Here is a 25,576-nt window from a genome sequence, read left to right as displayed (position 1 = left end):
CAAACTTTAGCGCATGCATAAGCTGAAAAATAACCTGAATCGATATGGATGACTAAAGACCATGACGTAGATAAATACAGGAGCAAAAATACCAGATACTGTAATATGGAATGGAAATTCACACAACTAACCCTGATCCTCAACATGCTCTGGTCTAATTTTGGCCTTAAAACCATGAAACAGCTTTCCTCATTATCAGCTGATCAAAAGTTGGTCAGAGGTTGTTTTATTTACCAAGCTTCCACAGAACAGACACGGTCCAGAGCCTTCCTGATCACACACGATGCGTCCACAGCTGATGCAGTTGTTGATGAGTGCGTGCTTTTGAGCAAGGCACTCGCAGGCGTGTCGTCCAGGGAGCAGAACTGCCAGTTTGTCCTGCCCTTCTTTGGCATAAAGGTTGACAAACTTATTTTTCTTTTTGGAAGAAGACAAGCTGCCGACGTCTTGGCTCTGTCAAATGTCAGAAGGAGAATCGTTTTAACAAAATTGTCACTGTTTTACAAGTAATGAATGGCCAGGGCAGCCAACGAAGTCAACACCACACAGATGTCTCACACATTTGGGTGTCTTGTAACATAAATCGATTATTATTATTAGTATTATTGTCATTTTTTATAATCATTATTATTATTTTAAATCAAGACGTTTCGACTTTAATCCGTAAATAATTTCTTTCCTTTTTAAAGGATTTTATGGCCTTCTCTGAACTGCCCCAGCCACACAACGTACACTATTTTCAACCCGCCCCACATTAAATAAGTGCTGTATTGAAATGCAATGGAGCTTAATTTGGACTGGGACTTTGTGTCTATCCTTGCAACCTCTCTCCCTCTCTCCCACTTCCTCTCCCCCTCTTTTCCCTTCTCTTCCCTTCCCTTCTCTTCCCCTCTCTTCCGCTCTCCCTCTCTCCCACTCTCCCACTCTCCCACTCCCCCTCTCTCCCTCTCTCCCTCTCCCACTCCCCCTCTCTTCCGCTCTCCCACTCTCCCACTCTCCCTCTCCCCCTCTCTCCCTCTCTCCCTCTCTCCCACTCCCCCTCTCTTCCGCTCTCCCTCTCTTCCGCTCTCCCTCTCTTCCGCTCTCCCTCTCTCCCTCTCTTCCGCTCTCCCTCTCTCTCCCTCCCCCCACTCGCTCGCTCTTAGTGGAGCAGATCCAGATGTTGAATCATCTCATACACACATGATGGACAGTGATGATTGCACAGACGTGTTCTCTACATGTTAAGCCGTGAAAAGCTGCTGTTTCATTACAATCCGACTAAAATTCATAGAGAAACAAGTCTAACGAGGAACTGAATTTAGACCTGACTAAACACAAAGATACACGTGTGGGGCGTTTTATATTTAGTCCTATAAAACATGATGTGGCTGCCCTGTAAGTCGTACTTACTCTGGCCTGATCAATAGGAGTTTTGACCGCTTCAGGCTCGGGCTCGGCTTGGCTGATGGACAACACCTCTTTGTTCCGACCTTTACGCTTTGATTTCTTCTGAGACTCTCTGCTCGTGTCTGGTGGTGAATCTGTTAAAAACACATGATTTACTGTGTGTCTGGTGCAGTAACTATGAGTACTTTATTTGGGTGGTCATGAACAGCACCTGCAGCAGAGGAAACCGTAGACTCTTTGAGAAAAAACATCCCGGCCGTGTCCATGGACGGCCTCTGGCTCCTCTCCCATCGCTTCAGCAGCTCCTCGATGAAGTGTCCCTTCCTTCCATCCGTTCCCTGAAGCAGATCTCCCACATATTCCTCAAGCTCCTCTCGGTCTTCAATAGTCAATATATACCTGGGATAAAACACATTTGTTGGGTGAACACGGTTAATTAACAGCATATTATAAGTTAAAAGAGAAGTTTAGCATAGTTAGAAGACTTGTCTATAGGGAGTACTGTGCCGAGGGACAACCACTAATCTTTAAGTTATAACCCAGTGAGCATTTTAATCTCTCTAAACGCCAAACACTTTTGATGGCATCGATGTGTTTTGTTTGTGGGACAGACATTTCCCCCCTTTTTTAATAAGACCATTTTTTTTTAAATGAGGAATTCACAGATTTACTGAACAGCACGAGAGGTTGTTGGTCACTGTAAACTCAACTTTGCCATTTGGATTTTAGTTTTAAACATTTTAAAGTAATAGGGAGTTCTTTGGGCACCAATATTTAATCGCAAAAGGCAAAAAAAATTGTGTAGTCGATAAGTCAGCAATTAAAATTTAGATTCGTTGACTAGTACGTTGTGCATTGAGACTTTTTAAGACACATTCACCAAATGAAGGTAGATTTATGGTGATGGGGGCTTTTAAATAGAGAATTTGAATGAATAAAGTGGATAATTGATGAAAATCAAAAATAGTTAAAAAATATTTTGAAGTAAAAATGCCACCAGCTTAGTTATAAGATGTACTTTGTGTTGTGTGAGGTGTGTTTTAGAGTCTGTATAGTCTACATAATGACTACCATTATCAAAATACAATGATTATTATGTATTGTAATCAAGATTTATTCCAATTCAATTAATATGATTCAAATACAACTACGACCATATATGTCATAGTCACAAATATAGTCGATAAATCACTGCAGCCTGAACTTTTTGGGAGGAACAGAAGAGGCAATGAAATGTACAAACTTACTTGTAGTTTACTTCAATACATTATTAAAGATTAGACAGCACGAAATATACTGTCAATTGTGCCCTTTGGACTGTAATCATAAAGAACGTTCCCGTAACATGCAACTATAAAAGCAGCAATAACATTTAACAGCAACGACTGTTTAAAATCCCCTTTTCAAAGCACAGAATGACGACAGCCCTCCAAACACTGAGCAGTTTCATTTTTGACGAGTTCAGGTTCGCTCGCCATTCATAAATGACGATAGTTTTCTTACTTGACAATGTCCTCACACGCCTCCAGTCCAAACCTGTGATGGAGCTGGTCCACGCACCAGTCGAACAACGCCTCAGACATTTTACAATCGTTTTAAATCCTCTAAAACCCGCTCTGAGACAAATATAACCGGACTCGTGTCACTTCAGGCGTGAGCGCAGGTTTCCAGCCGAGCACAAAACAAAGGAGCACATGCGCTCGTCAGTATTGTAGCACGTGAGGAACAACGCGCAGATGAATGGTTCCGCTACATTATTTAAGTATTTGTGGTGTATTGCACTAGAGAATTGTATGTGCTATATTCTGCTCCTCTTAATGTGAATGTGTCATTGTGTGCAATAGAGTGTCATTATTAGTGCTCCCCAATAGAGGGCGCACTTGCCTTTAGTATGCATGTTGTTACGAGTTCGCGAGCAAGTGATGCTCCGCCTGTACCTGTGATAAAGTTGTGATTAAAATACACGACGGAAATTGAGATGTTGTTCTACTTTATTTCGGCCAAGATACAACAGTATTATTACATTATTGTTCCACTACAACTAAATTTCAGCCAACCCTTCATTTTTAAAGAAGGAATCAAAAAGCATAATATTCTAATTGTATATTTATAATTACAATTGATTAATTTACCAACCTAAAGTAATCACAGTTGCATTTACTGTATGTAATGGTTATCCTTATCTCGACACATTAAAAAAAAAAAAGACAGCAAGATGTAAAAAATTATAAACAATGAACCGATTTTCATCGATCATCGCTTTATTAGAAAATATCATCTAGAAGTCTACCGTCATCATAATTTAACCTTTCTTTGGTTGATAACGTATTTCAAAGCCTCAATGCACAAAGGAAATAACCGACTTATAATTGTGTAAATTGACTAAACTAGTTTAAATAATCATTTGTCACAGCCCAATTTATAACGTTTATAACAGACGTTTGATGGAACGTGTGTAATTGCCTAAACAATCCACTACGGGGCGCCTCTGCAATGTTTTGAAAGTTGACGTATGACTGGACTTAGACCCACATTGATATATTATATCATTTTTGCATTTTTGCATTTCCTTTTAAATCTTTTTATACCTCCATTAGGCCTATTTTATTCCAGGCTCCTTCGTGCTTGATGTCACTTGTACTGCAGATATACTGTATAATTAATTGTCTTATTCTTTAGAGCTGAGCATTCAGTGTCTTGCAATCCATTTGTTCTTGTTGTTTGAGTAATCTTTTGTACAGTGTTACAGTCTCTTGCTTGAGTAAAAGTCTTGGTTTCTCTTCACACTCTGAGCAACTCTACAAGTGACAAAAGCTTTATGTTATGTTAAATGTTTATAGTTCTTGCACTGTTCCGTCAGAAATTATTTTGTTCTTCTTCTTCAGTGCATTTAATGCCTTTTCAAATTGTAAATCAGATGTTACGTCTTCCAGACAGTTACACTTATTGTTTCCCCTAATACTTTTTTAATTCCTCAGGTGTTTTGGTTCACTGCTTCATACTTCTATCCATATTATATTAAATTTATATATTATATTAAACATGAGTACATTTTTGGCTACTCTACCCATTTTGTACAATCGTTTTACATGAGAAGTAATACAGAAGAAGCAAAGAATTCCCATTGTTGGTTATGGTCCACAGTTTATCTTTTGTAAATCAGAGAAAAGGCCTTTTGAGGTTACAAAAAATACATTTATTTGAAAAAACAGCAACAACAAAACATAATTCTGTCCTACTTACTGGACACAAAAACGATTAAATGCTTACAAAGTAAAAGTGTATTAAAAACCCAAATTACAAGTGTTACACAATAATAATCTGGATTAGGCCAAGACATATGCAAACACAATCTAAAAGTGGTTAAAGGCACACCCAGTTATTCATGGGTTAATATACATGTTATATATTTTGTTATTCATTTGCTAGTAAAAGTCATATTTTACATCTCGATAACTCTGAATGGCTCTGGTATGTCGGCCATTACATAAACACATTATGGTTATAAAACAATTTAATGCTGAAAATAGATTGGCTCTCAGCACCAGTCGTGTTGAAGATTCCAACTAATGTCATTTAGGTTTGAATGGTTAATCACAATTAGATCAATCGTTATTTGAAGTATTATTATTAGTAAATCATTGATACTATCTACAGCTTCCCCTGGTTCATTTGAGTGGATCTTAAGAGTCTCCACAGCTGTAAGTGAACCATGGGGCCTGTAGGGGACCCAAAGTGGACCCCGAGTGGCCTGGCGTTTGAGCGAGATGATTGGATAAGAGAGAACAGGTGAAAACAAGACGGCAAAAATCAGATCAAAACAAAAAACAATCATTTGTCACCAAACGCAAACTTGATCTTGTGATAAAGCGCTGTATTTCCACTGATGCTAATTTATATGTTAAGCCCACAAGTTTAGCAAAACAAGCATCAGCTGTTTCTGGTATGATTCAGGTTTTATTTATTAAGAAACATGGTGCTTCGCTGGTGGCCCACTGGTTAAGAGTGTTGCACATGTGTGGCTGCTACCACTGCGGTGTCGTGGGTTTGATTTGCCGAGTGTCTATCCCCCATCTCTCCTCCTCTTCCCCTTTTTCAGGCTCTGAACACAGAGTCAGGCCCTACACGCCTTTAACAGAACTGTTCCAAAACACTCCAAAGTCGACCAGGGCAGTGGGAACATGGTTCTAGTCTCTATGAGTTCTGATTCTGTCTAAAACCTTCTAACTCTTCTAAGTAACATGAATTATTTTCTAGTTTAGTATTTATTTAGTTATAAACATTATTTTAAGTGTAATTTCAAATGCCAGTGTTTCTGGGATGTGCTGCACAGTGAATTAAAACATGATTTAAAATGTGTTTCAAATCCCAATATTTGTCAGAAAATTTGCAGGTGAATATTTCAAAATCATTCAACTCTTGTAAGAGCCATTTTAAATGTTTACAGTCAATTCTGATTGAAGCTCATAACCATTATATTTTAACGCTGACCAATTGAACAAAATGATCATTTCAATTAGTTTAAGTGCCACCACCAATATTGCAGCTTCATTCGGAGTTCAAATGTTTTACACTGGACTGGTCTATGAATCATTTTCTCTATTTAACTGCTGAAAATGTCTTTGGAAATGGCCTCCACAAAGTTGGGGGCCGACATGAGGATGCCGATGGTGCAGAGGATGGTGAAGATGGAGAAGGCCATGAGGCAGAGGCGGTCGATCACACACGCAGCAAACTTCCACTCGTTGCACACCGTCTCCTCCACGTCCTGGTCCCGGAAGCGCTTGGCGATGTAGCGCACTTCCTCCAGGATCTTGCCCATCTCTGGCTCCACGCTGCCCACCGGGAAGCTGTGAGCGGGGGGCTGCAGCAGCTCCTCCTCCCCTGAGCGCAGCAGCCTGGGAACGTCACAACGTGTACGCTTAGAACTGGGTGAGAGAGATGACAATCAAATCAATCAAACCATCTAACATCATGTGTTGGTGTCTAGCTCTCCAATATACTGCTTAAAACTATATATATAAACTTTATGTAACCCCTGATTTCATTACAATGCAGAATATTCACAATTGAATGTCTTTTTTGACCCATTCTAAATGCTGCTGCCCCAGATCATCTCTAAAAACTTTTCTGTTTAAAAAAGATCTTTTGTGTTATGAAATGATCTACAGTAACATCCCTCAGGAGAAAAGCGATCCTCCTGTGTGTCCTGCAGCTCGGACGGGAAACATAGGTTCACTCTGTGCTCTCCTGACTCTGCCATGAAAATACAGTCAGAAGCAGCAGCACCAGGCTGAAATCCAAGAAGAAAGACCTAACGCTGACGGCTCAAATTGGTGACCGGAGTTATTTGAACCTCGAGGTCATGAAGTCTTCATTAAGCTCAACACAAGCTCACTACATGAGAGAGATAAGGCTCGGTACAGCGGTTGTTCTGATGTTTTTGATAACAATACCTGCACTTTTTGAATACAAATGCAGGGCTGGTTCATTATTTATAACAATAAAACTAAATAATATTCATGTGTTGAATAAAAGACCAATTCTTCAAGCAAAATTCTAAAATCCAAGACAAAATGTAATCAATGAATTGCTCAAACTTTATTTGTATAGCGCTTTTCAACAGCAACAACTGAACCAAACTGCTTTCTATGACATTAGAGCATTAAGCGATGTAAAAACAAGTCAAAATCATATACAAAGCAATAAAAATACAGTACAGAAGATCTCTAAAAGCATACCTCCCACACATGACGCCAGAGTCCGGGGAGGTTGCGGCCGTGCAGTGACCGTTGCTGTCCAGGCCTCTGACGCTGACGTAGAGCATGTTACTGGTGCTGGTCTGGGGGCCCGAGCAGAGGGGCTGGGTCTCTTTGCTGCTCAGGCTGGACCGCATGTCTTTGTTGGGGCAGGCCGGGCGAACCCTGTCCTCTCCGGGGCGCTTCATACGGAGGAACCAGGCGCACCAGTTTAGCAGAAACACCCGGGTCTGAAGAAGCACCAAACATAATCCAAACGTTAGGTTGGACTTTGTGGTGAGCCATCAATTACTCTATGGGAAACAAAATCTCCATGGAGACAGATCTGTTTTATGTTATTCTTTGGAAAGGTAAGAACATCTCCATTTCCTGTGTAATCCCTCAATGCTCCAAGGAAGGCCCCATTGGGAAAAAATAAAAAATGTGTCAAGTGGACAAAAGTTTTAGATTCAAATCAGAGTTCTAGTTTACCTTCAGATCAGGGGTGTCCACACTATGGCCCAAGGCCAAATGCGGCCCTCAGACCAATTTTATTTGGCCCTCAGGCTTGACCCAGACAACAAAAAGTAGTAGTAGTAAAATTGGGAAACCTAATAATAATGTTCCAAGTCGTATTAAAGGTGTGGAGGATCATGGAAACAATGTCAAATGCAACATTTCAAATGGTTCACTTCATTGCCGGGGTGTCTGTGGCCCTCTGCTCCATATACGTTTCAGAATGCGGCCCTCGGTGAAAGAAGCCAGTTAAACTGAACTGAAGAAGCTACTCTGCGAAACATCACATTTTCTTCTGCTTTTTCCCCTCATTTTCTTGTTTGTTCCGTGGAGGGACAAGGAGCAGATTGTCAAAGCTTCAAACTCACAATGTCTGGCAGACATGTTCCCTCTCTCACACAGGACATTGGAATTTCCTATGTCCAATGTCACCCAGTATAAAAGAAATTGAGAGCGAAATGGAAGATACATAATGCTACATAAAGAGTTCATCCTTGTAGAGCAGTAGATGTTTGACCCACCGATGCACTAAACCATTAGTCTTTTTTAACAATATATTGTATATTTTAGATTGGGAAAAAGTCCTCAAATATATACAATAAGCTGAAAGCTATGAATATTAAAATGAAGTAATTGTTATATGTAGTTCTACCTCAACTTGCAAATCTGGATCCGAGAAAACTAAGTTCAATTGCATTTCAGAAGTAGTAAAAATGCACTCCAGAGTCATGAGTCCAAGGTCATTAAAGTTAAAGGGTGACACCAGCAGCGGCTGGTCCATTAAGGGCGCTGCCCCCCCCCCCCCCCCCCGGTCAATCTGCCAACTACGTACATTTATTTTGTGTCTAAAAACAATATAATTTATTCAAAAATATCTTATATTCTTATTTGTGTAAATGTGTAAAATAATAATATATATATACGTGTAAATAGATATAGATGTATACTTTGTTTGCGCGGTGCGTGCTCTGCTGCGCAGCCTGCGTCACTTTTCTTCGTAGGCGTGAGGCGGTTTGAAAAGCGCCAGAGCCTCATAGAAAATCAATGGGGATTTTTAGCCAATCAAATCACAATCAAAAGTGACTACGTCACTATGGTTTTCTCCAGAGGAAAATAGCGACTATGGGGCGCTCCAGAAAGCGCCTTTTGATCGTAGTGTTTACGCCACGGAGCTACGCTTTTTACGCTAGAGTCACAGACGTGTGCGCGCGCATACAGGAAGTGCCACACGCCGTGTTTTCCGTGTTTACGTCTTAAAACTGCATCTACAGACGTCTGTGACAAAAGGTACGTCCAAAACGACTCAGAATGAGCTGCTCAACTGTTTGCTGCTTTATTTGTGTTGAAAGCGGCTGATTTCGTATCAATCCGAGACATGTGTCTGTCAAACTCCGTGCTCCGTTACCATGACAACAAACACGCAGTTTTTTTTTAGTTTATTACTTGCATAAGGCCAACGCTAAGCATTAAGTATCACTTAACTTCTAACTTATCATTAACAAAAGTGGAAATAAAGTGTGTTTACTTAATTAATTCAGTTGTAAATGTGTATTTAAACTATGTATCCATACAGTCAATGTTAAAAATGTCTATTTTGGACATTTAAAAAAAACAAAAACACGGTCATGTCAAATAGCCCCCCTATAATTGTACCACCAGCCGCCACTGGGTGACACATTCCCCTAATTAAATAAGAATACATTAACATTTAATTCACAGAAGAAAGATAATTCACAAGGGAAGACATTTGTAGCCTTATGAGACTTGACCAATATCTTTGAAATATAACATTTTAGAAGGAAAAACACCAACTAGGCCCAAAGTCACTGGGAGAGGCTCCTGGAACCTGCTAGCCCCAAACGGGATCAAGCAGCAACATTAACCTTCACCACTGTTGAACCAATATAATTCATACATTTTGTTGCATATCTCACTTCCAAACAGCTGTTGTGATTTTACACCCAGCTCCAGCTCCGAGAAAATGCAGAGGAGCCGTGGAGACGGACTGCAGCTGTCAGAACACAACTCAGACACTTGCGGGCGTGTCCTTGAGCAGCTGCAGCATCAGGAGAATCCATAACTCTGACTTATGTGGACTGGCACTGGCCTTAAAAGGGAAATTTGTCAGATTTTGATGTGACATAATCTATTTTAATATATATGTACCGTATAGATTATGTATGTACATACATATGTATAAATCATGTATATACAGGTATCTACTACTCTTATTTAGGGGGCCCTGGACATGTGTAATACATCCTTGTCGGCCTAATCAAATAAGTCACTTCTCTGTGCTAAATTGTCTGTGGCCGTGCTAGAAAAGCATTGAATGACGCCAAATCAGGAAATATAAAACAGACAGCTCTTACACCTCGGACTTCAGTGGCCCTGGATCAGGAGTGCAGTGCAGCACTCAGGGGCCCATCTCAGGTGGAGGATTTGACTGATTGTGCATGTTTCTGGTCGATGAGAGAGTGTTTGCAACTCAGCCACCGAAGGGCAAGAATACTCTATGATTCAAAATTGTAAGGTTACACCGTGTTATTTTTTAACTCCCTGAGCAATTTGAAATGTGTACTTTATAAATTTAAAGCAAAACACACAATTAGCCAGAAATACAGAGACTATGAAACAAATGGTCATTTCTGTTTATTTGTTCTGGCCTAGCGTTCGTGTTGGTGAAATGTATTTTTATTGTTGCTCTGGCCTGTAATCAGTTCTGACCTAACAATTTGAGTGGATGCTACAGTAACATTAAGTAACTTTACACGAGTGACAAAACTGCATTAGCATTTAGAACTAGCTTTCATTGAACTAATACATTTCCATGACAAATTAGGCATAAGGGCTGTAACTAAGTGTGCATTTACACTTACACATTCACCACATCCAAATACTACTAAACCAGGACTAAACCTGAAACTAAACCTGGTCTAGATGGAACTGATCTGGAAATAAAAAGGGCTTGTTTCTTCTGTCCTGTCATGTGCACCAGAGGAGAGGCGCCATCAATGTGAGACGTTTAGAATAAACACTGCTTCCTGCTGCTGTCAGACTTTATAACAAAAACTGTTAGTACTGAACACTCGCAATACTGACCTAACCTAATACTGATGTGCAATTCTGTCATATGTGCAATTGCTGTTGGAATTCATGTGCAATTGCTGTGCAATTACTGTGAAATTCATGTGCAATCTATGTGCTGTCGTGACACATATTCATGTGCAATTACTGTCGTGATCACATGACATGGTATTTATGTATTTATTTATTTATTTATTTGTCTATAGGAGTTTTTATTTATAGGAGATCTTCTACTGAAAGTGTTTTTCAGACTTCCTATAAGTGATCTGTTCTTCTGTATCTACCTCTGTATCTACCTGCGTTGCACCAATGAAATTTCCCCATGTGGGACGATAAAGGAATATCTTATCTTATCTTAAGACAGAAAATAATCATTCAACAATGTAATATACACTTTTAAAAATATTAGTATTATAAATTTCCTTGCAACTCATTGATATTTCCACGCTTCATGACAGGTTTACATTTAGCAATTATTAGGATTTCACATATAGTAGAGATGTTTAATCACAGCCACAATAATTGCAGGGAAAAGGCAGTTATGCAGGAGACTTGATGATGTGAATAATAAAACAGGAGACACAGTTGTACACTCACCCACGTGGGCATCTTGCTTCCATTGGGATCATGGTGGTGATACTGTAAGACCACCACGGTGGCGATCACAGATAGACCCACGATGAACATAGTGGTGGCGAAGTACTGAGCTGAAAAGATCAAGATGTATTTGAGCATTCTCACAGCTCAACTCCATTTTGATACTAAGGAAAAGGTTCATATGTGGTGTAGGAGCCTAATCCCTGATAATGGTGCAGTGTTGTTGCAGGCCACAGGGTGTCGCTGTGGGTAGAAGCACAACAGGTATTAGGAACTTTGGTGTTGGGTGCGGGTTGCTAGACGGGCAAGTACAGTTTGTTGACCGCCTACGGCGAACTGTGATATGGTGAATATGGATTTTATCTTTGATATGAAGTGATGCACTGTTTGGAATTGATTTTAAGAATATTGTAATAAATAAAGGATGACATGAACTTTGGAACTGCCTCAGAGAACTCGGTGGAATCACATAACAGTGAGCAAGCGCATCAGCAAACTTTCCGTCTGCAACATAAGCAAATCAGTTGGAGTTTGCTTATACAACAGTCAACATGGCTCTTATTGTTAAGAATTGTAATTGTGTTCCAATTAAGGGGCCGGTGTGTAGGAGCCATATTAAGGCCTTGTACATGTTTGCACCACCAGCCACTGTGTGGCGCTGTAGCTTGTTGGGTCTTGTCTGGGTGTGGGCAGGTGTTCCTATTTAAGGCCTAATTCTCCTGGCTTCAGGGCTACAGTTGGAGACAGTTTTTGACCGTGTTTAATATGCAGGTGCTAATTAAAGGATTCTTCACCGAACATAGAAGTATTGGGCTCTTTATCCACGCGTCTAAACACCTCACAATCTGTTAGCCTAGTAGCTGGTGGCACAGGGCCGCTGGCCACTACATGTGGTGATAAAGTTGGAACTAGTTTCAATACTACATTAAGTATCAATTATTAACTGAGTATTGATTCTTTGTCACCCCTAAAGCATTCATTTTGCCACATGGGTTATTTTCTGTGGGGTTGTCTGAGTTCTTGTGGACTTAAAAACACACCTGCTGACAACACCCCGAGGGTACAAGTGCCTCTGTCATTTTTCTTTTTATTCTCAGTGTTTACCTATTAAAGGCACAGAGTCTGAAGTGGCCGGCATGATCTCTGCCACCATCAGCATGAAGACGGTCAAGGAGAGCAGGACTGTGATTCCTGGAGAGAAGGAGAAGACGTTTAACACACATTTCCACTATAATCATATCTGTGGAAATAATACTCTTTATTACGAGTTAGGCCGCGGTTATTTTATTACTTGGTTTACGGATCTTAGATTATTGATTTTTAATTTATAAATAAAATAAATTATTTAAAACAATTTTTTTATAAAGTTCCACCGACAACGCAAAGTAGCATTGAATGAAATATAAAAGCAGTATTAAGTCAAAAGATAAGAGCGCGTGAAGAAAGTTTTTGCCAATATCCTGCGGGAGTCTGACGGAGCCGCTCCGTCCTGTGCGCGGTCCCGGGGAGAACATGTGAAGACGCACGTTTCCCTGTCTGCTGCGCGCCTTTATTACGCAAAAATACATTTTAAACCCGTTCAACACATTTTCTCCAGCGCATTTTGCTGTGACTAAGGGTGCACACTTAGAAGCGTCAGTTCTACCAATGCGCTAAATCTACTTGCACTCACCTGCGCGCCGCCTCCCCCCCTCCTCCCGTGGTGTATTTTGGGCCAACACGGAAGAAAAAATCTTTTGAAATTTAAATTATATTCATATTTTGTCCGCCTAAAAATCCGTAAACCAAGTAATAATAATAATAACTGCAGCCTTACTTTGGGTATTTCTAATGTCCACATTTTACACAGTCCAAAGTTACATATTTGGACATTTTCACATCTTCAGATTGTAGAATGTGAACCAGAAGAACACTTACCCAGTGAGATCTTCTCCCCAGAGTCAGCCGGCAGCAGAAAGACGAGCATGGCCAGCGTGGAGATGAGGATGCAGGGGATGAGCAGGTTGAGTCCGTAGAAGAGCGTGCGCCTCCTCATCACTACAGTGTAGGTGATGTCCGGGTAGGGCTCCTCACAGCACGGGTACTTCTTATCGGTCTTCTGACCCGGGACCTCTGCCACGACGAGCCAGCACAGGGTTAGAGTTTGGGAAAATATCAAATTAGATATTGATCTTTCATAAAATATTCAGTTCAGAGGGCGACAGCTAACAATCATTTTAGTAGTTGACAAATCATTAGATGTGGGCAATATGTCAAAATTTAGATATTATCATGAATGTTGTTTTGAAGATATGCAAAATATGAATATGAAGGACCGCTTTCAAAGCAATAGCACAATCCTGATGTAAATCTTGAAAGGATTTACACAAAATCTTCAATTTAGAAAGTAATAATTTGCCTGAAACCCATAAAAGGCTCTATTCTATTGACAGGTGATAGAAACACTACAGTGTATTGAGGTGTACTTGCTAAATACATGTATCCTTAAGTACCTGAACACTTTATTTGTTCATAGAGCAGGGGTACGATTGATCCAAAACTCTACTGCAGTGTTTGTGTTTGGCAGAGTTAAGTGAAATATATTATAGTTTATATGTGTATTCTATCGGTAAGAATTCAAACTCTGGGGTGCATATTTACAAAAATAACAAGATAATATCTTATTTTGGCCTTATAGAATTCCTCATAGAACACTTTTTTTTTTTTTAAATTGTCTCAAGTTTGGTTCAAAGATCAGGCTTTAATCTGTGTCTGGGATAAGTTACTTTTAAAAGTTTTTTTTTTCCTCAGAAGATTTTAAATGATGTAAACACATAAAGGACACATTCAAATCTTTTATTTTATATATATTTCTTATTGTTCTGACAAAAATCTCACAAAAGTGAACCTGTCTCTCCTACCATCACCTTTCTGCCTATTCTTCATATGAAATAAAAGGGATGCGCATTTAAAAGGTGCATCTAATCTAATTATGTAACTCCACAACCTTCATGTCTCCATGGAGATGTCGCTTTGCCTGGAATGTTCTACAGTATGGCATTCAACTTGTCTATATTACATGTAGTCCATTAAAGGCTCAACAATACCTTGAAAAACCTGCATTCTTACTCTGAGTGGACTCTCTTCTCCACAGCTCTGAGCTGTAAACCCGATGATATAGATATAATTAATATCATACTGAGGAACATTCCAGGAAAACCAAAAACATAAATATTAACATTAACATTGACTATCACTGACACCACTATAAGAATATCACTATAAACCCTTTTCACCATAATACATTTTCACGGTTTAACCCGGCGCGTCTATGGTGTAAAAATAGCATTGCCGTTTGTATGACACATGTAAAGTTGAAGGTTCCATACCCACAAGGTCCCACTCCCCGTTGGACGTGTAGTCGGACAGGTCAGCCTCCAGCATCTTCAAGTCCAGGGCCCAGCCACCGTAGGTCCAGGAGCCGAACTTGAGCTCACACCTTTGCTCGTCGAAGGGGAACCAGCGCACGTCGATCTTACACGTGCTCTTGAAGATCCCTGAGGATCAGGAGCAGCAGGTCAGAGGAGGAGGAGTCTGAGGTCACATGTCAGAAGAACTCCACTGCATAAGTCCTTTAAGGGACAGATGTAGATTAGAGATGGGCATTATATCAAAATGTAGATAATGTAATGTTGTTTTGAGGATATGAAAAAGCTGATGCTGAAATCAACTAAAACGGCTGGGCGGGGCGGCTGGGCGGGGCGGCTGGACGGGGCGGCTGGGCGGGGCGGCTGGGCGGGGCAGCTGGGCGGGGCGGCTGGCATTAACCCAAAACGTGCCTCATTGTTACTGTGAGTGTTTCATGAGCCAGACACGAGGCTAAAGCCTTTTAGTTATTGGCTATTTTTTAGCTTAGCCATTGAAAAGTTGGTATTTTATATTCAAAAACAGAATTAAACTAGGAATACCCCAGGACGTTTAAACCAGCTGTAATATAGAGACTAAATTTGGACTGAGGACTAAACCAAATCAAACAAAGAATTATTAGTGCTAAACACTTATTAGGTCTAAACTTGGACTAAACCACGATGTAATGGGTAAAATCCAGGTTAAATTCCAGGTCACAGAAAAGCATGCGTCTCGTAGGGTAATGTAGGTTTACGTCAATGTTACTGCAGTAAACATGTCAACAAACACAAGACAAGCCGCATACTTTCAATCATTTACTGTGGTTCAGGAGCAGGACCACGCCTCAACCTCCTACTCCTCCTGCAACCACGCCTCCACTCTTTAACCACACCTCTAATTATCCAGAAGACCAATTTATACAGGCCTATCCCAGCATCTCTTGGTGTCTCTGCTCTCTCGACCCCCCGCCCCACCCCATGTGTCCATCATCTTCACCTTAACACATCACCATCTAAAGGAAGGGGGGGTTCTGCATCACCATCCTGAGTCTGAGCCAACTCTAATCCATCTGTCATTAATCTATCATCATGTCATCATCATCATCACTATTATCAATAAACATTCTTTAATATTACATTGTTGTTGTGTGGACCTTGCTAGTGAACTACATTTAATTGACAATGTTTCGATCCAAATGGATCTTCCGTCATGAAAACAACATTTCCACCTCCTCTGTGCATAATATTGGTTGTTGAACTTTGATTTCATGGACATTTTGCTTTGGCTGGATACAAATGTGGCATATTTCAAACTTTCATCCGGGTTCATGCGACTACCACAGTACACCAGTCACATGGGGATTCAACACAGTTTTCATACCCTCACTGTGTACTAACGAAAAGTATTGCACATTAACATAACTGCAAAATGCTACACATAAGAGACTCAATTCCGCTGACATACTGGTCCTTCCCTCACAAATAAAAGCAGAAATTCAATAAGAGCACGAGATGACAGAGGCCGGTCATCCTGCCGGAGCCAAGCGCTCGTCTCATTCATATAAAGAAAGATATGGGCGCGCAGTAAACAGCCTGTCTGCTCTCCGGGCCCTCAGAATGATAAACCCTGGCATGAAGAGAGAGATGGGCTCCTGACAAATTGTGAAAAACGCTTACTACTCGTACCCTGAGGTATGAGAATGATGTTTGGATGGCTCTTATTTACATACAAACCTCAGATCCCGCTCACTCTTTGGCGCCGCCGTGGCTCTCAATAAGGATTCATTTGGAGCAAAGTTGAGAGGCAATTTGCTTGTGACACAGACAATCAATCCCCGGAAAATTTAGTGATGGAGCTATTTACGTGGCTATTGATTAAGACGCCGAGGCAAAGCAGCCCATTGGTTTTTGCTCAGTCAGGGAAAGGAGTGAGGGAAAGGAGAGGGAGAGGAGCAAAGGGAAGAAGATCAGGAGGAGAGGAACAGAAAAGAGGAAGAGGAGGAAGAAACGCATTTAACGCCGATGAGAGAAGAACCTCTTGGTGTTATAGTTTTGCCAGACACCTTTGAAATGTGTCCAAAGTTGGGTTGAGAACTTCAGGTGGTTCCAATTCTGGGCCAGTGCGTGGAACAGAAGAGGTTTTACACTGGGGTGCGCTGGTCTTAAAGCTGGAAAAGTAGGTATAAATCTGTCTAAACGACTTCCTGGCTCCAACAAACCCCTGGGCACCTCACTAGTATTTACAGTGCATGGATTCTTTAGCCACTAGCACAGCTTTGGAAGAACGCATCAGCCAATCAGCTTTCACTACATATACTGTAGCCGCGCCTATGTATGAAATACTTTTGCGTGGTTTTTAATATTTTAAATACCATGTTACTTTGTTTTTATGTTTTTTTATTTATTTATTTTGACATACACTGTTTCATATTTGTATAAACTGTATTGTGTGTTTTTTGTTTTAAATGTGTTTTTAACATTGTAAAGCACTTTGAACTGTGCAACATGACAAACACTAAAGAGAGTCAGTGTGGCATGTGTTCCCTTTTGCACCAATGTGCCACAATTTGTCCATTTTCAAATTCAGTGCAAAAGTTGGTATTTTCATTTTATACAACATTTTTTACATTTCCAATGTATTTTTCCAGTTTTTCTTCGATCGTCAACGAAGACAACATCTACAGTTCTTCTTTCTCGATACACTTTATGGAGGAAAAAATGGCCCATGTTGATGTCAGAGTGACACACGTATCAGTGTGGTGAGGGGCCCATGGGTGAGGGGCCCATGGGTGAGGGGCCCAGTTTGAATCCTTATGTAGATTTGGTTTGGTCCGGTTCTAGTCTCAATTTTGTTCCGGGTTTAGTCCCAGGTTACAACCAGTTTCCTTGTGGTAAAAGTGTGAACAAACCCAAAACTGTTCCAAAAGGTCATATTTTGTCCTGTTTATGAAATGAAAGTACTTGGAGAGGCAGTTTACTGCACTTCACTGAACAATTGCATCGTTCGCAGAACAAAAAGTCCTTAATATGGACCTAGCTGGTGAAACCACATGATTGGTAAAAAAGGAGCACTTACTCGAGTACTGTAAAGAAACAATACATTCACAAAAGTCACATGTTCTGTCACTTGCCATATACAAAAATGACAAAAATATATTGCTGCCTTTGTAAATAAAAGTAGTAAAGTAAATAAAAGACAGAAGGAGTGCGTGGTCAGGTATTGTACCGGTACCGTCTGTCGCCTGCTGCAGTTCACTATTACTGACAGTTCAGAACCAAGTCTTTCCCAGTGGGCGTGGATGAGGGGCAAGGGAAAACAGGGATTTTCAAAGCAATAGATCCTCATGAATACAGGAGGACGTAGGGAATAAACACTGAAGATGCTTATCTGGGGGTGGGAGCACTTACCTGGGGGTGGGAGCACTTATCTGGGGGTGGGAGCACTTACCTGGGGGTGGGAGCACTTACCTGGGGGTGGGAGCACTTATCTGGGGGTGGGAGCACTTATCTGGGGGTGGGAGCACTTATCTGGGGGTGGGAGCACTTACCTGGGGGTGGGAGCACTTACCTGGGGGTGGGAGCACTTATCTGGGGGTGGGAGCACTTACCTGGGGGGATGTAGGTGCACTCTCCTGTGTGCTGGACCAGGATGTTGGTTTGAAACGTGGCGTCGAAGCGCTCGTCCGCACTGTGAACAGAGAAGACCATTCTGATTCAGGAGGTGCCACACCAGCTTCATGCATGAGTCTGAAACAGCAGCTGTGGGACGCGGGGGACACTGTGGGATGCGGGGGACACTTTGGGGGACACTGTGGGGACAGTGTGGGGGACACTGTGGGACACACTGTGGGGGACACTGTGGGACACACTGTGGGACACACTGTGGGACGGACTGTGGGACCCAAAGCACATGAGGCCAGTTCAGTCTAGGCCTGCACCATTACAATGAAGAGTGAACCGTGTACAGTGACAGTTCCTTCAGTACAGTGACAGTTCCTTCAGTACAGTGACAGTTCCTTCAGTACAGAGACAGTTCCTTCAGTACAGAGACAGTTCCTTCAGTACAGTGACAGTTCCTTCAGTACAGTGACAGTTCCTTCAGTACAGTGACAGTTCCTTCAGTACAGAGACGGTTCCTTCAGTACAGAGACAGTTCCTTCAGTACAGACAGTTCCTTCAGTACAGTGATAGTTCCTTCAGTACAGTGATAGTTCCTTCAGTACAGTGACAGTTCCTTCAGTACAGTTCCTTCAGTACAGTGACGGTTCCTTCAGTACAGTGACAGTTCCTTCAGTTCCTTCAGTACAGTGACGGTTCCTTCAGTACAGCGACGGTTCCTTCAGTACAGCGACGGTTCCTTCAGTACAGTGACAGTTCCTTCAGTACAGTGACAGTTCCTTCAGTACAGAGACAGTTCCTTCAGTACGGAGACGGTTCCTTCAGTACGGTGACGGTTCCTTCAGTACAGTGACGGTTCCTTCAGTACAGAGACAGTTCCTTCAGTACAGTGATAGTTCCTTCAGTACAGTGACAGTTCCTTCAGTACAGTGACAGTTCCTTCAGTACAGAGACAGTTCCTTCAGTACAGTGACAGTTCCTTCAGTTCCTTCAGTACAGTGACAGTTCCTTCAGTACAGAGACAGTTCCTTCAGTACAGTGACAGTTCCTTCAGTACAGTGACAGTTCCTTCAGTACAGTGACAGTTCCTTCAGTACAGAGACAGTTCCTTCAGTACGGAGACGGTTCCTTCAGTACGGTGACGGTTCCTTCAGTACGGTGACGGTTCCTTCAGTACAGTGACGGTTCCTTCAGTACAGAGACAGTTCCTTCAGTACAGTGATAGTTCCTTCAGTACAGTGACAGTTCCTTCAGTACAGTGACAGTTCCTTCAGTACAGAGACAGTTCCTTCAGTACAGTGACAGTTCCTTCAGTACAGTGACAGTTCCTTCAGTACAGAGACAGTTCCTTCAGTACGGTGACGGTTCCTTCAGTACTGTGACGGTTCCTTCAGTACAGTGACGGTTCCTTCAGTACGGTGACGGTTCCTTCAGTACAGTGACGGTTCCTTCAGTACAGTGACGGTTCCTTCAGTACAGACAGTTCCTTCAGTACAGTGATAGTTCCTTCAGTACAGTGATAGTTCCTTCAGTACAGTGACAGTTCCTTCAGTACAGTTCCTTCAGTACAGTGACGGTTCCTTCAGTACAGTGACAGTTCCTTCAGTTCCTTCAGTACAGTGACGGTTCCTTCAGTACAGCGACGGTTCCTTCAGTACAGCGACGGTTCCTTCAGTACAGTGACGGTTCCTTCAGTACAGTGACGGTTCCTTCAGTACAGTGACAGTTCCTTCAGTACAGAGACAGTTCCTTCAGTACGGAGACGGTTCCTTCAGTACGGTGACGGTTCCTTCAGTACGGTGACGGTTCCTTCAGTACAGTGATAGTTCCTTCAGTACAGAGACAGTTCCTTCAGTACAGAGACAGTTCCGTCAGTACAGTGATAGTTCCTTCAGTACAGTGACAGTTCCTTCAGTACAGTGACAGTTCCTTCAGTACAGTTCCTTCAGTACAGTGACAGTTCCTTCAGTACAGAGACAGTTCCTTCAGTACAGTGACAGTTCCTTCAGTACAGAGACAGTTCCTTCAGTACAGTGACAGTTCCTTCAGTACAGTGACAGTTCCTTCAGTACAGAGACAGTTCCTTCAGTACGGTGACGGTTCCTTCAGTACAGTGACGGTTCCTTCAGTACAGTGACGGTTCCTTCAGTACAGTGACGGTTCCTTCAGTACAGACAGTTCCTTCAGTACAGTGATAGTTCCTTCAGTACAGTGACAGTTCCTTCAGTACAGTTCCTTCAGTACAGTGACGGTTCCTTCAGTACAGTGACAGTTCCTTCAGTTCCTTCAGTACAGTGACGGTTCCTTCAGTACAGCGACGGTTCCTTCAGTACAGCGACGGTTCCTTCAGTACAGTGACGGTTCCTTCAGTACAGTGACAGTTCCTTCAGTACAGTGACAGTTCCTTCAGTACAGAGACAGTTCCTTCAGTACGGAGACGGTTCCTTCAGTACGGTGACGGTTCCTTCAGTACAGTGACGGTTCCTTCAGTACAGTGACGGTTCCTTCAGTACAGTGACAGTTCCTTCAGTACAGTTCCTTCAGTACAGTGACGGTTCCTTCAGTACAGTGACGGTTCCTTCAGTACAGTGACGGTTCCTTCAGTACAGACAGTTCCTTCAGTACAGTGATAGTTCCTTCAGTACAGTGATAGTTCCTTCAGTACAGTGACAGTTCCTTCAGTACAGTTCCTTCAGTACAGTGACGGTTCCTTCAGTACAGTGACAGTTCCTTCAGTTCCTTCAGTACAGTGACGGTTCCTTCAGTACAGCGACGGTTCCTTCAGTACAGCGACGGTTCCTTCAGTACAGTGACGGTTCCTTCAGTACAGTGACAGTTCCTTCAGTACAGTGACAGTTCCTTCAGTACAGAGACAGTTCCTTCAGTACGGAGACGGTTCCTTCAGTACGGTGACGGTTCCTTCAGTACAGTGACGGTTCCTTCAGTACAGTGACGGTTCCTTCAGTACAGTGACAGTTCCTTCAGTACAGTTCCTTCAGTACAGTGACGGTTCCTTCAGTACAGTGACGGTTCCTTCAGTACAGAGACAGTTCCTTCAGTACAGTGATAGTTCCTTCAGTACAGAGACAGTTCCTTCAGTACAGTTCCTTCAGTACAGTGACGGTTCCTTCAGTACAGTGATAGTTCCTTCAGTACAGTGACAGTTCCTTCAGTACAGTGATAGTTCCTTCAGTACAGTGACAGTTCCTTCAGTACAGTGACAGTTCCTTCAGTACAGTTCCTTCAGTACAGTGACAGTTCCTTCAGTACAGAGACAGTTCCTTCAGTACAGTGACAGTTCCTTCAGTACAGAGACAGTTCCTTCAGTACAGTGACAGTTCCTTCAGTACAGTGACAGTTCCTTCAGTACAGAGACAGTTCCTTCAGTACGGTGACGGTTCCTTCAGTACAGTGACGGTTCCTTCAGTACAGTGACGGTTCCTTCAGTACAGTGACGGTTCCTTCAGTACAGACAGTTCCTTCAGTACAGTGATAGTTCCTTCAGTACAGTGATAGTTCCTTCAGTACAGTGACAGTTCCTTCAGTACAGTTCCTTCAGTACAGTGACGGTTCCTTCAGTACAGTGACAGTTCCTTCAGTTCCTTCAGTACAGTGACGGTTCCTTCAGTACAGCGACGGTTCCTTCAGTACAGCGACGGTTCCTTCAGTACAGTGACAGTTCCTTCAGTACAGTGACGGTTCCTTCAGTACAGTGACAGTTCCTTCAGTACAGTTCCTTCAGTACAGTGACGGTTCCTTCAGTACAGTGACGGTTCCTTCAGTACAGTGACGGTTCCTTCAGTACAGACAGTTCCTTCAGTACAGTGATAGTTCCTTCAGTACAGTGATAGTTCCTTCAGTACAGTGACAGTTCCTTCAGTACAGTTCCTTCAGTACAGTGACGGTTCCTTCAGTACAGTGACAGTTCCTTCAGTTCCTTCAGTACAGTGACGGTTCCTTCAGTACAGCGACGGTTCCTTCAGTACAGCGACGGTTCCTTCAGTACAGTGACGGTTCCTTCAGTACAGTGACAGTTCCTTCAGTACAGTGACAGTTCCTTCAGTACGGAGACGGTTCCTTCAGTACGGTGACGGTTCCTTCAGTACAGTGACGGTTCCTTCAGTACAGTGACGGTTCCTTCAGTACAGTTCCTTCAGTACAGTGACGGTTCCTTCAGTACAGTGACGGTTCCTTCAGTACAGAGACAGTTCCTTCAGTACAGTGATAGTTCCTTCAGTACAGAGACAGTTCCTTCAGTACAGTTCCTTCAGTACAGTGACGGTTCCTTCAGTACAGTGATAGTTCCTTCAGTACAGTGACAGTTCCTTCAGTGACAGTTCCTTCAGTACAGTATATACATATATTTGAAAACTAAAGCAGTGAGTTGAGTAAGTGCCCGTTTCTCATTTATATTGATTTCTTCAGCATTTTTGGTTTTATGGACGATTGCACTTAATGAAGTCACTGAATTATCTCAGACATTAATTAAATCAAATTATTGCTGGAACTTACTCAATCTTAGTAAACGCAACACAAAATCTAAACTTTCAAATTAAAAGTCAGTAGAAAAAAGGTGCATTTTAAATACACCCGTGCACCACACACGGCACGGCGCACACACGTGCGTACACACGGCACGGCGGCGATGATCGCTCGCACGGCGGCGATCTTAGCGCTGTAGTACTTTTCACTACCGTGTAGTAGCAAATGTTTTAAGTACTTTCACCGCCATCCTCAAACCTCAGCCCAGAGAGAACACTGGACCTAGTTATTGTTATTCCTCCCCAAAAGTATTGCGTTAGTAACTATATTTATTGTATATATTGAGTTCCACGGCCACCTGTTGTAAAGCAGGATGTCGGGCTTCCAGATTTGCTGGTTGGGAAACCGGACGTTGCGGATCCCTGAAAATTGGTCCGGGTCCCACTGGAGCGAGTAGTCGTTCCAAGTCTGTGCACAACACAACAAGCTTATTTCCTGCTTAAACACATTTGTGTCATGGACGTCAGTGGGAACAGTTATGAATGAAACACATGCAGGACTGATGATAGAACATGGTGCAGTGTGCAATGAAATATGAGAAAATAGGAATTATTACGGAGACAGGAAAATATTAGCATTCCTTTTGTGAAGCATTTCATTATTACATTTTATACTGTATTTTCCTTACTATAAGTCGCACTGGAGTATGAAATACGGTTGCAAGTGTGAAAATAACAAATATATATCACATATATATAAGTCGCTCCAGAGTATAAGTATAAGTATATAAGAATAAATATAAGTATAAGTCACAACCCAGCCAAAACTATAAAAACAAGGTGCAACTTATAGTCTGGAAAATACGGTATTAATTTATATAATTAATGCATTTTGTATTTACTTTACAAAATGTAATTAAACTTTTCACTGGACGGCTGGCACGCCCCTCAGGCTTTACTGGACAGGGCAGTGACGGCGTCTGTCACCGCGCAACAGCTTTAGTTTTTAGGTTGAACCAGATTAAACTAAAAGTTATCACACATAATACAAGCAACACATCGTTTGTACATTCTACATTATCTTAATTAGTTTAACCAGGGAAAATCTCACTGAGATCGCGATCTCTTTGACCTGGGCCAAGTGAAAGATTTAGCAGCACACAAATCCTAAAAACATTTACACAACTAAGAGACATTTAGCGTTGTTGTATTTTCTTTTAGTTTTTCTTTTAACACATTAAAAATGAGCACACACCGAGCACACCACACGGGTCGGTCGGGTTACGGCAAACAGACATATTATTTGGCCTCATTATGATTTCATGTTGAAAAACCTGTCATACATTTTCTCATTACATTTCTATAAGTCAAGTTTGACAGGAAACGTTGGCCTTAAGTTTGTGAGTGAATTTGACAGAATAAAGACGAAGACGAGACGGATGAAAGAGCCTGAAGCGTCCTGAGCCAGCAGCAGTGACAGTTACAGTCTGAGCAGCTGCTGACGGAGCACGAGGAGGAACTACAGAAACCAGCCATAAAACATCCATCTGTGACTGCTGCACAGGAGCACCGTGCACGCACCGAGCACGCACCGAGCGCACCGAGCACGCACCGAGCGCACCGAGCACGCACCGAGCACGCACCGAGCACACCACCGAGCGCGCGCACCGAGCACGCGTGCAGGAGAGACTGCAGGAGACCAGAGCTCACTCATGCAGCAAGTACAGTGTTTGGAAAGATCAAAACTCTCACATGGTTAAACAGTTCATCTCACGTAAGCTCCTGGTTCTAAAATATATTGTAATATTGTAGCCGCACCTTAAAAACGAATGTAAAGTAGGAGTAAACAGCAAGGCAGAGTAAAGGGTCCACACTCCCCAAACTTCAGCTCACATTTCTGCATTTCTGCTGTGGTCCTACACTTCCGTAAAAGTACAGATACAGGGGCAACATATTTTTTTGGTCAACAATCTTTGAAGTAATTTGTATTTATATATTTCTGTTATGGATCATAACAGCGAATTGGATTTTTAATGGATTCACAGCCTTGAATATTCAGATCGATACAGGATAATAAAGATGACTCAAACATGCAAGAATCACTCACTATACAACTTCACAAGGGGAAAAGATGGTTAAAAGTCAAAGTCTTTAACGGGACATAAATCAGGGTTGTTGTTGTTGTTGTTGTTGCCTCAATACAGAGCTGTATTTATGATTTCATTGTTTTTACTAGATCTTTTTCAAGTGTGGTAATCCTTGCTTGAAGCCCCAATGCTTCATTGGGGCTTCAACATTACAGTCAGCCTCATCACAGTGAAATAACTAACTCGGTTGTGAAATAAAAATAGGTCTTACCATGTGGAGCCAAATGTTGGTTGTTAAGACCTGGTTCTTCTCGTCCTGTGGAGGAAATGCAAACTTAAATACAAGCCATATTTCCACTGGCCCTGTGTGTGTGTATGTGTGTCCTGTATGTTCTTAAATCAAATCTAAATCCAATGAATTAATTATATTTTGTAATCCAGAGCTCAGCGATTCACAAAGACATGTTTAAAAATTCCAAGTTTGACATGTGGCTAAAGCTAGAATAAACAGGAAACTCCTTCTGGTTTATCCTCACCCTTTTCTTCTACTTATTTCACTTCTCTGCAAAGTCTTTACGTAACGCATTGGGATTGGCTGATGTTAAAGATAATAGCATGTGATGCTAACTTGTGCAGGCTTCGTTTTGCTAATCATCTGGGCTGAACATAGAGTAGAA

At 41.9% G+C, this 25,576-nt stretch overlaps 2 protein-coding genes across 2 annotated transcripts in view; both read right to left on the bottom strand.

Moving 5' to 3' along the window:
- Window positions 1-3,095, bottom strand: part of trip4 (thyroid hormone receptor interactor 4) — a 156,588-nt gene extending 153,493 nt beyond the window's left edge. Inside the window, exons 1-4 of the mRNA XM_072464897.1 lie at window positions 2,893-3,095; window positions 1,601-1,788; window positions 1,393-1,523; window positions 235-453 (exon numbers count right to left, since the gene is read on the bottom strand). Coding sequence (XP_072320998.1) covers window positions 235-453; window positions 1,393-1,523; window positions 1,601-1,788; window positions 2,893-2,972 — 618 coding nt within the window. The 5' untranslated portion in view covers window positions 2,973-3,095. The remainder of the gene's footprint in view (window positions 1-234; window positions 454-1,392; window positions 1,524-1,600; window positions 1,789-2,892) is intronic.
- A 2,590-nt stretch (window positions 3,096-5,685) lies between these two features.
- The window catches only part of LOC140380782 (neuronal acetylcholine receptor subunit alpha-7-like), a 31,953-nt gene continuing 12,062 nt past the window's right edge, over window positions 5,686-25,576 (bottom strand). Inside the window, exons 3-11 of the mRNA XM_072464683.1 lie at window positions 25,171-25,215; window positions 23,172-23,281; window positions 18,322-18,401; window positions 14,696-14,863; window positions 13,245-13,439; window positions 12,432-12,518; window positions 11,328-11,437; window positions 7,131-7,378; window positions 5,686-6,287 (exon numbers count right to left, since the gene is read on the bottom strand). Coding sequence (XP_072320784.1) covers window positions 5,993-6,287; window positions 7,131-7,378; window positions 11,328-11,437; window positions 12,432-12,518; window positions 13,245-13,439; window positions 14,696-14,863; window positions 18,322-18,401; window positions 23,172-23,281; window positions 25,171-25,215 — 1,338 coding nt within the window. The 3' untranslated portion in view covers window positions 5,686-5,992. The remainder of the gene's footprint in view (window positions 6,288-7,130; window positions 7,379-11,327; window positions 11,438-12,431; window positions 12,519-13,244; window positions 13,440-14,695; window positions 14,864-18,321; window positions 18,402-23,171; window positions 23,282-25,170; window positions 25,216-25,576) is intronic.

This window comes from Eucyclogobius newberryi, unplaced genomic scaffold (genome assembly GCF_026437365.1).
Source record: "Eucyclogobius newberryi isolate DKJ021-1_F unplaced genomic scaffold, fEucNew1.0.hap1 SCAF_5, whole genome shotgun sequence".
NCBI classification, from domain to species: domain Eukaryota; kingdom Metazoa; phylum Chordata; class Actinopteri; order Gobiiformes; family Gobiidae; genus Eucyclogobius; species Eucyclogobius newberryi.
The sequence above is the reverse complement of the archived record's forward strand: the minus strand, read 5'-3'. Positions and strand labels throughout refer to the sequence as shown.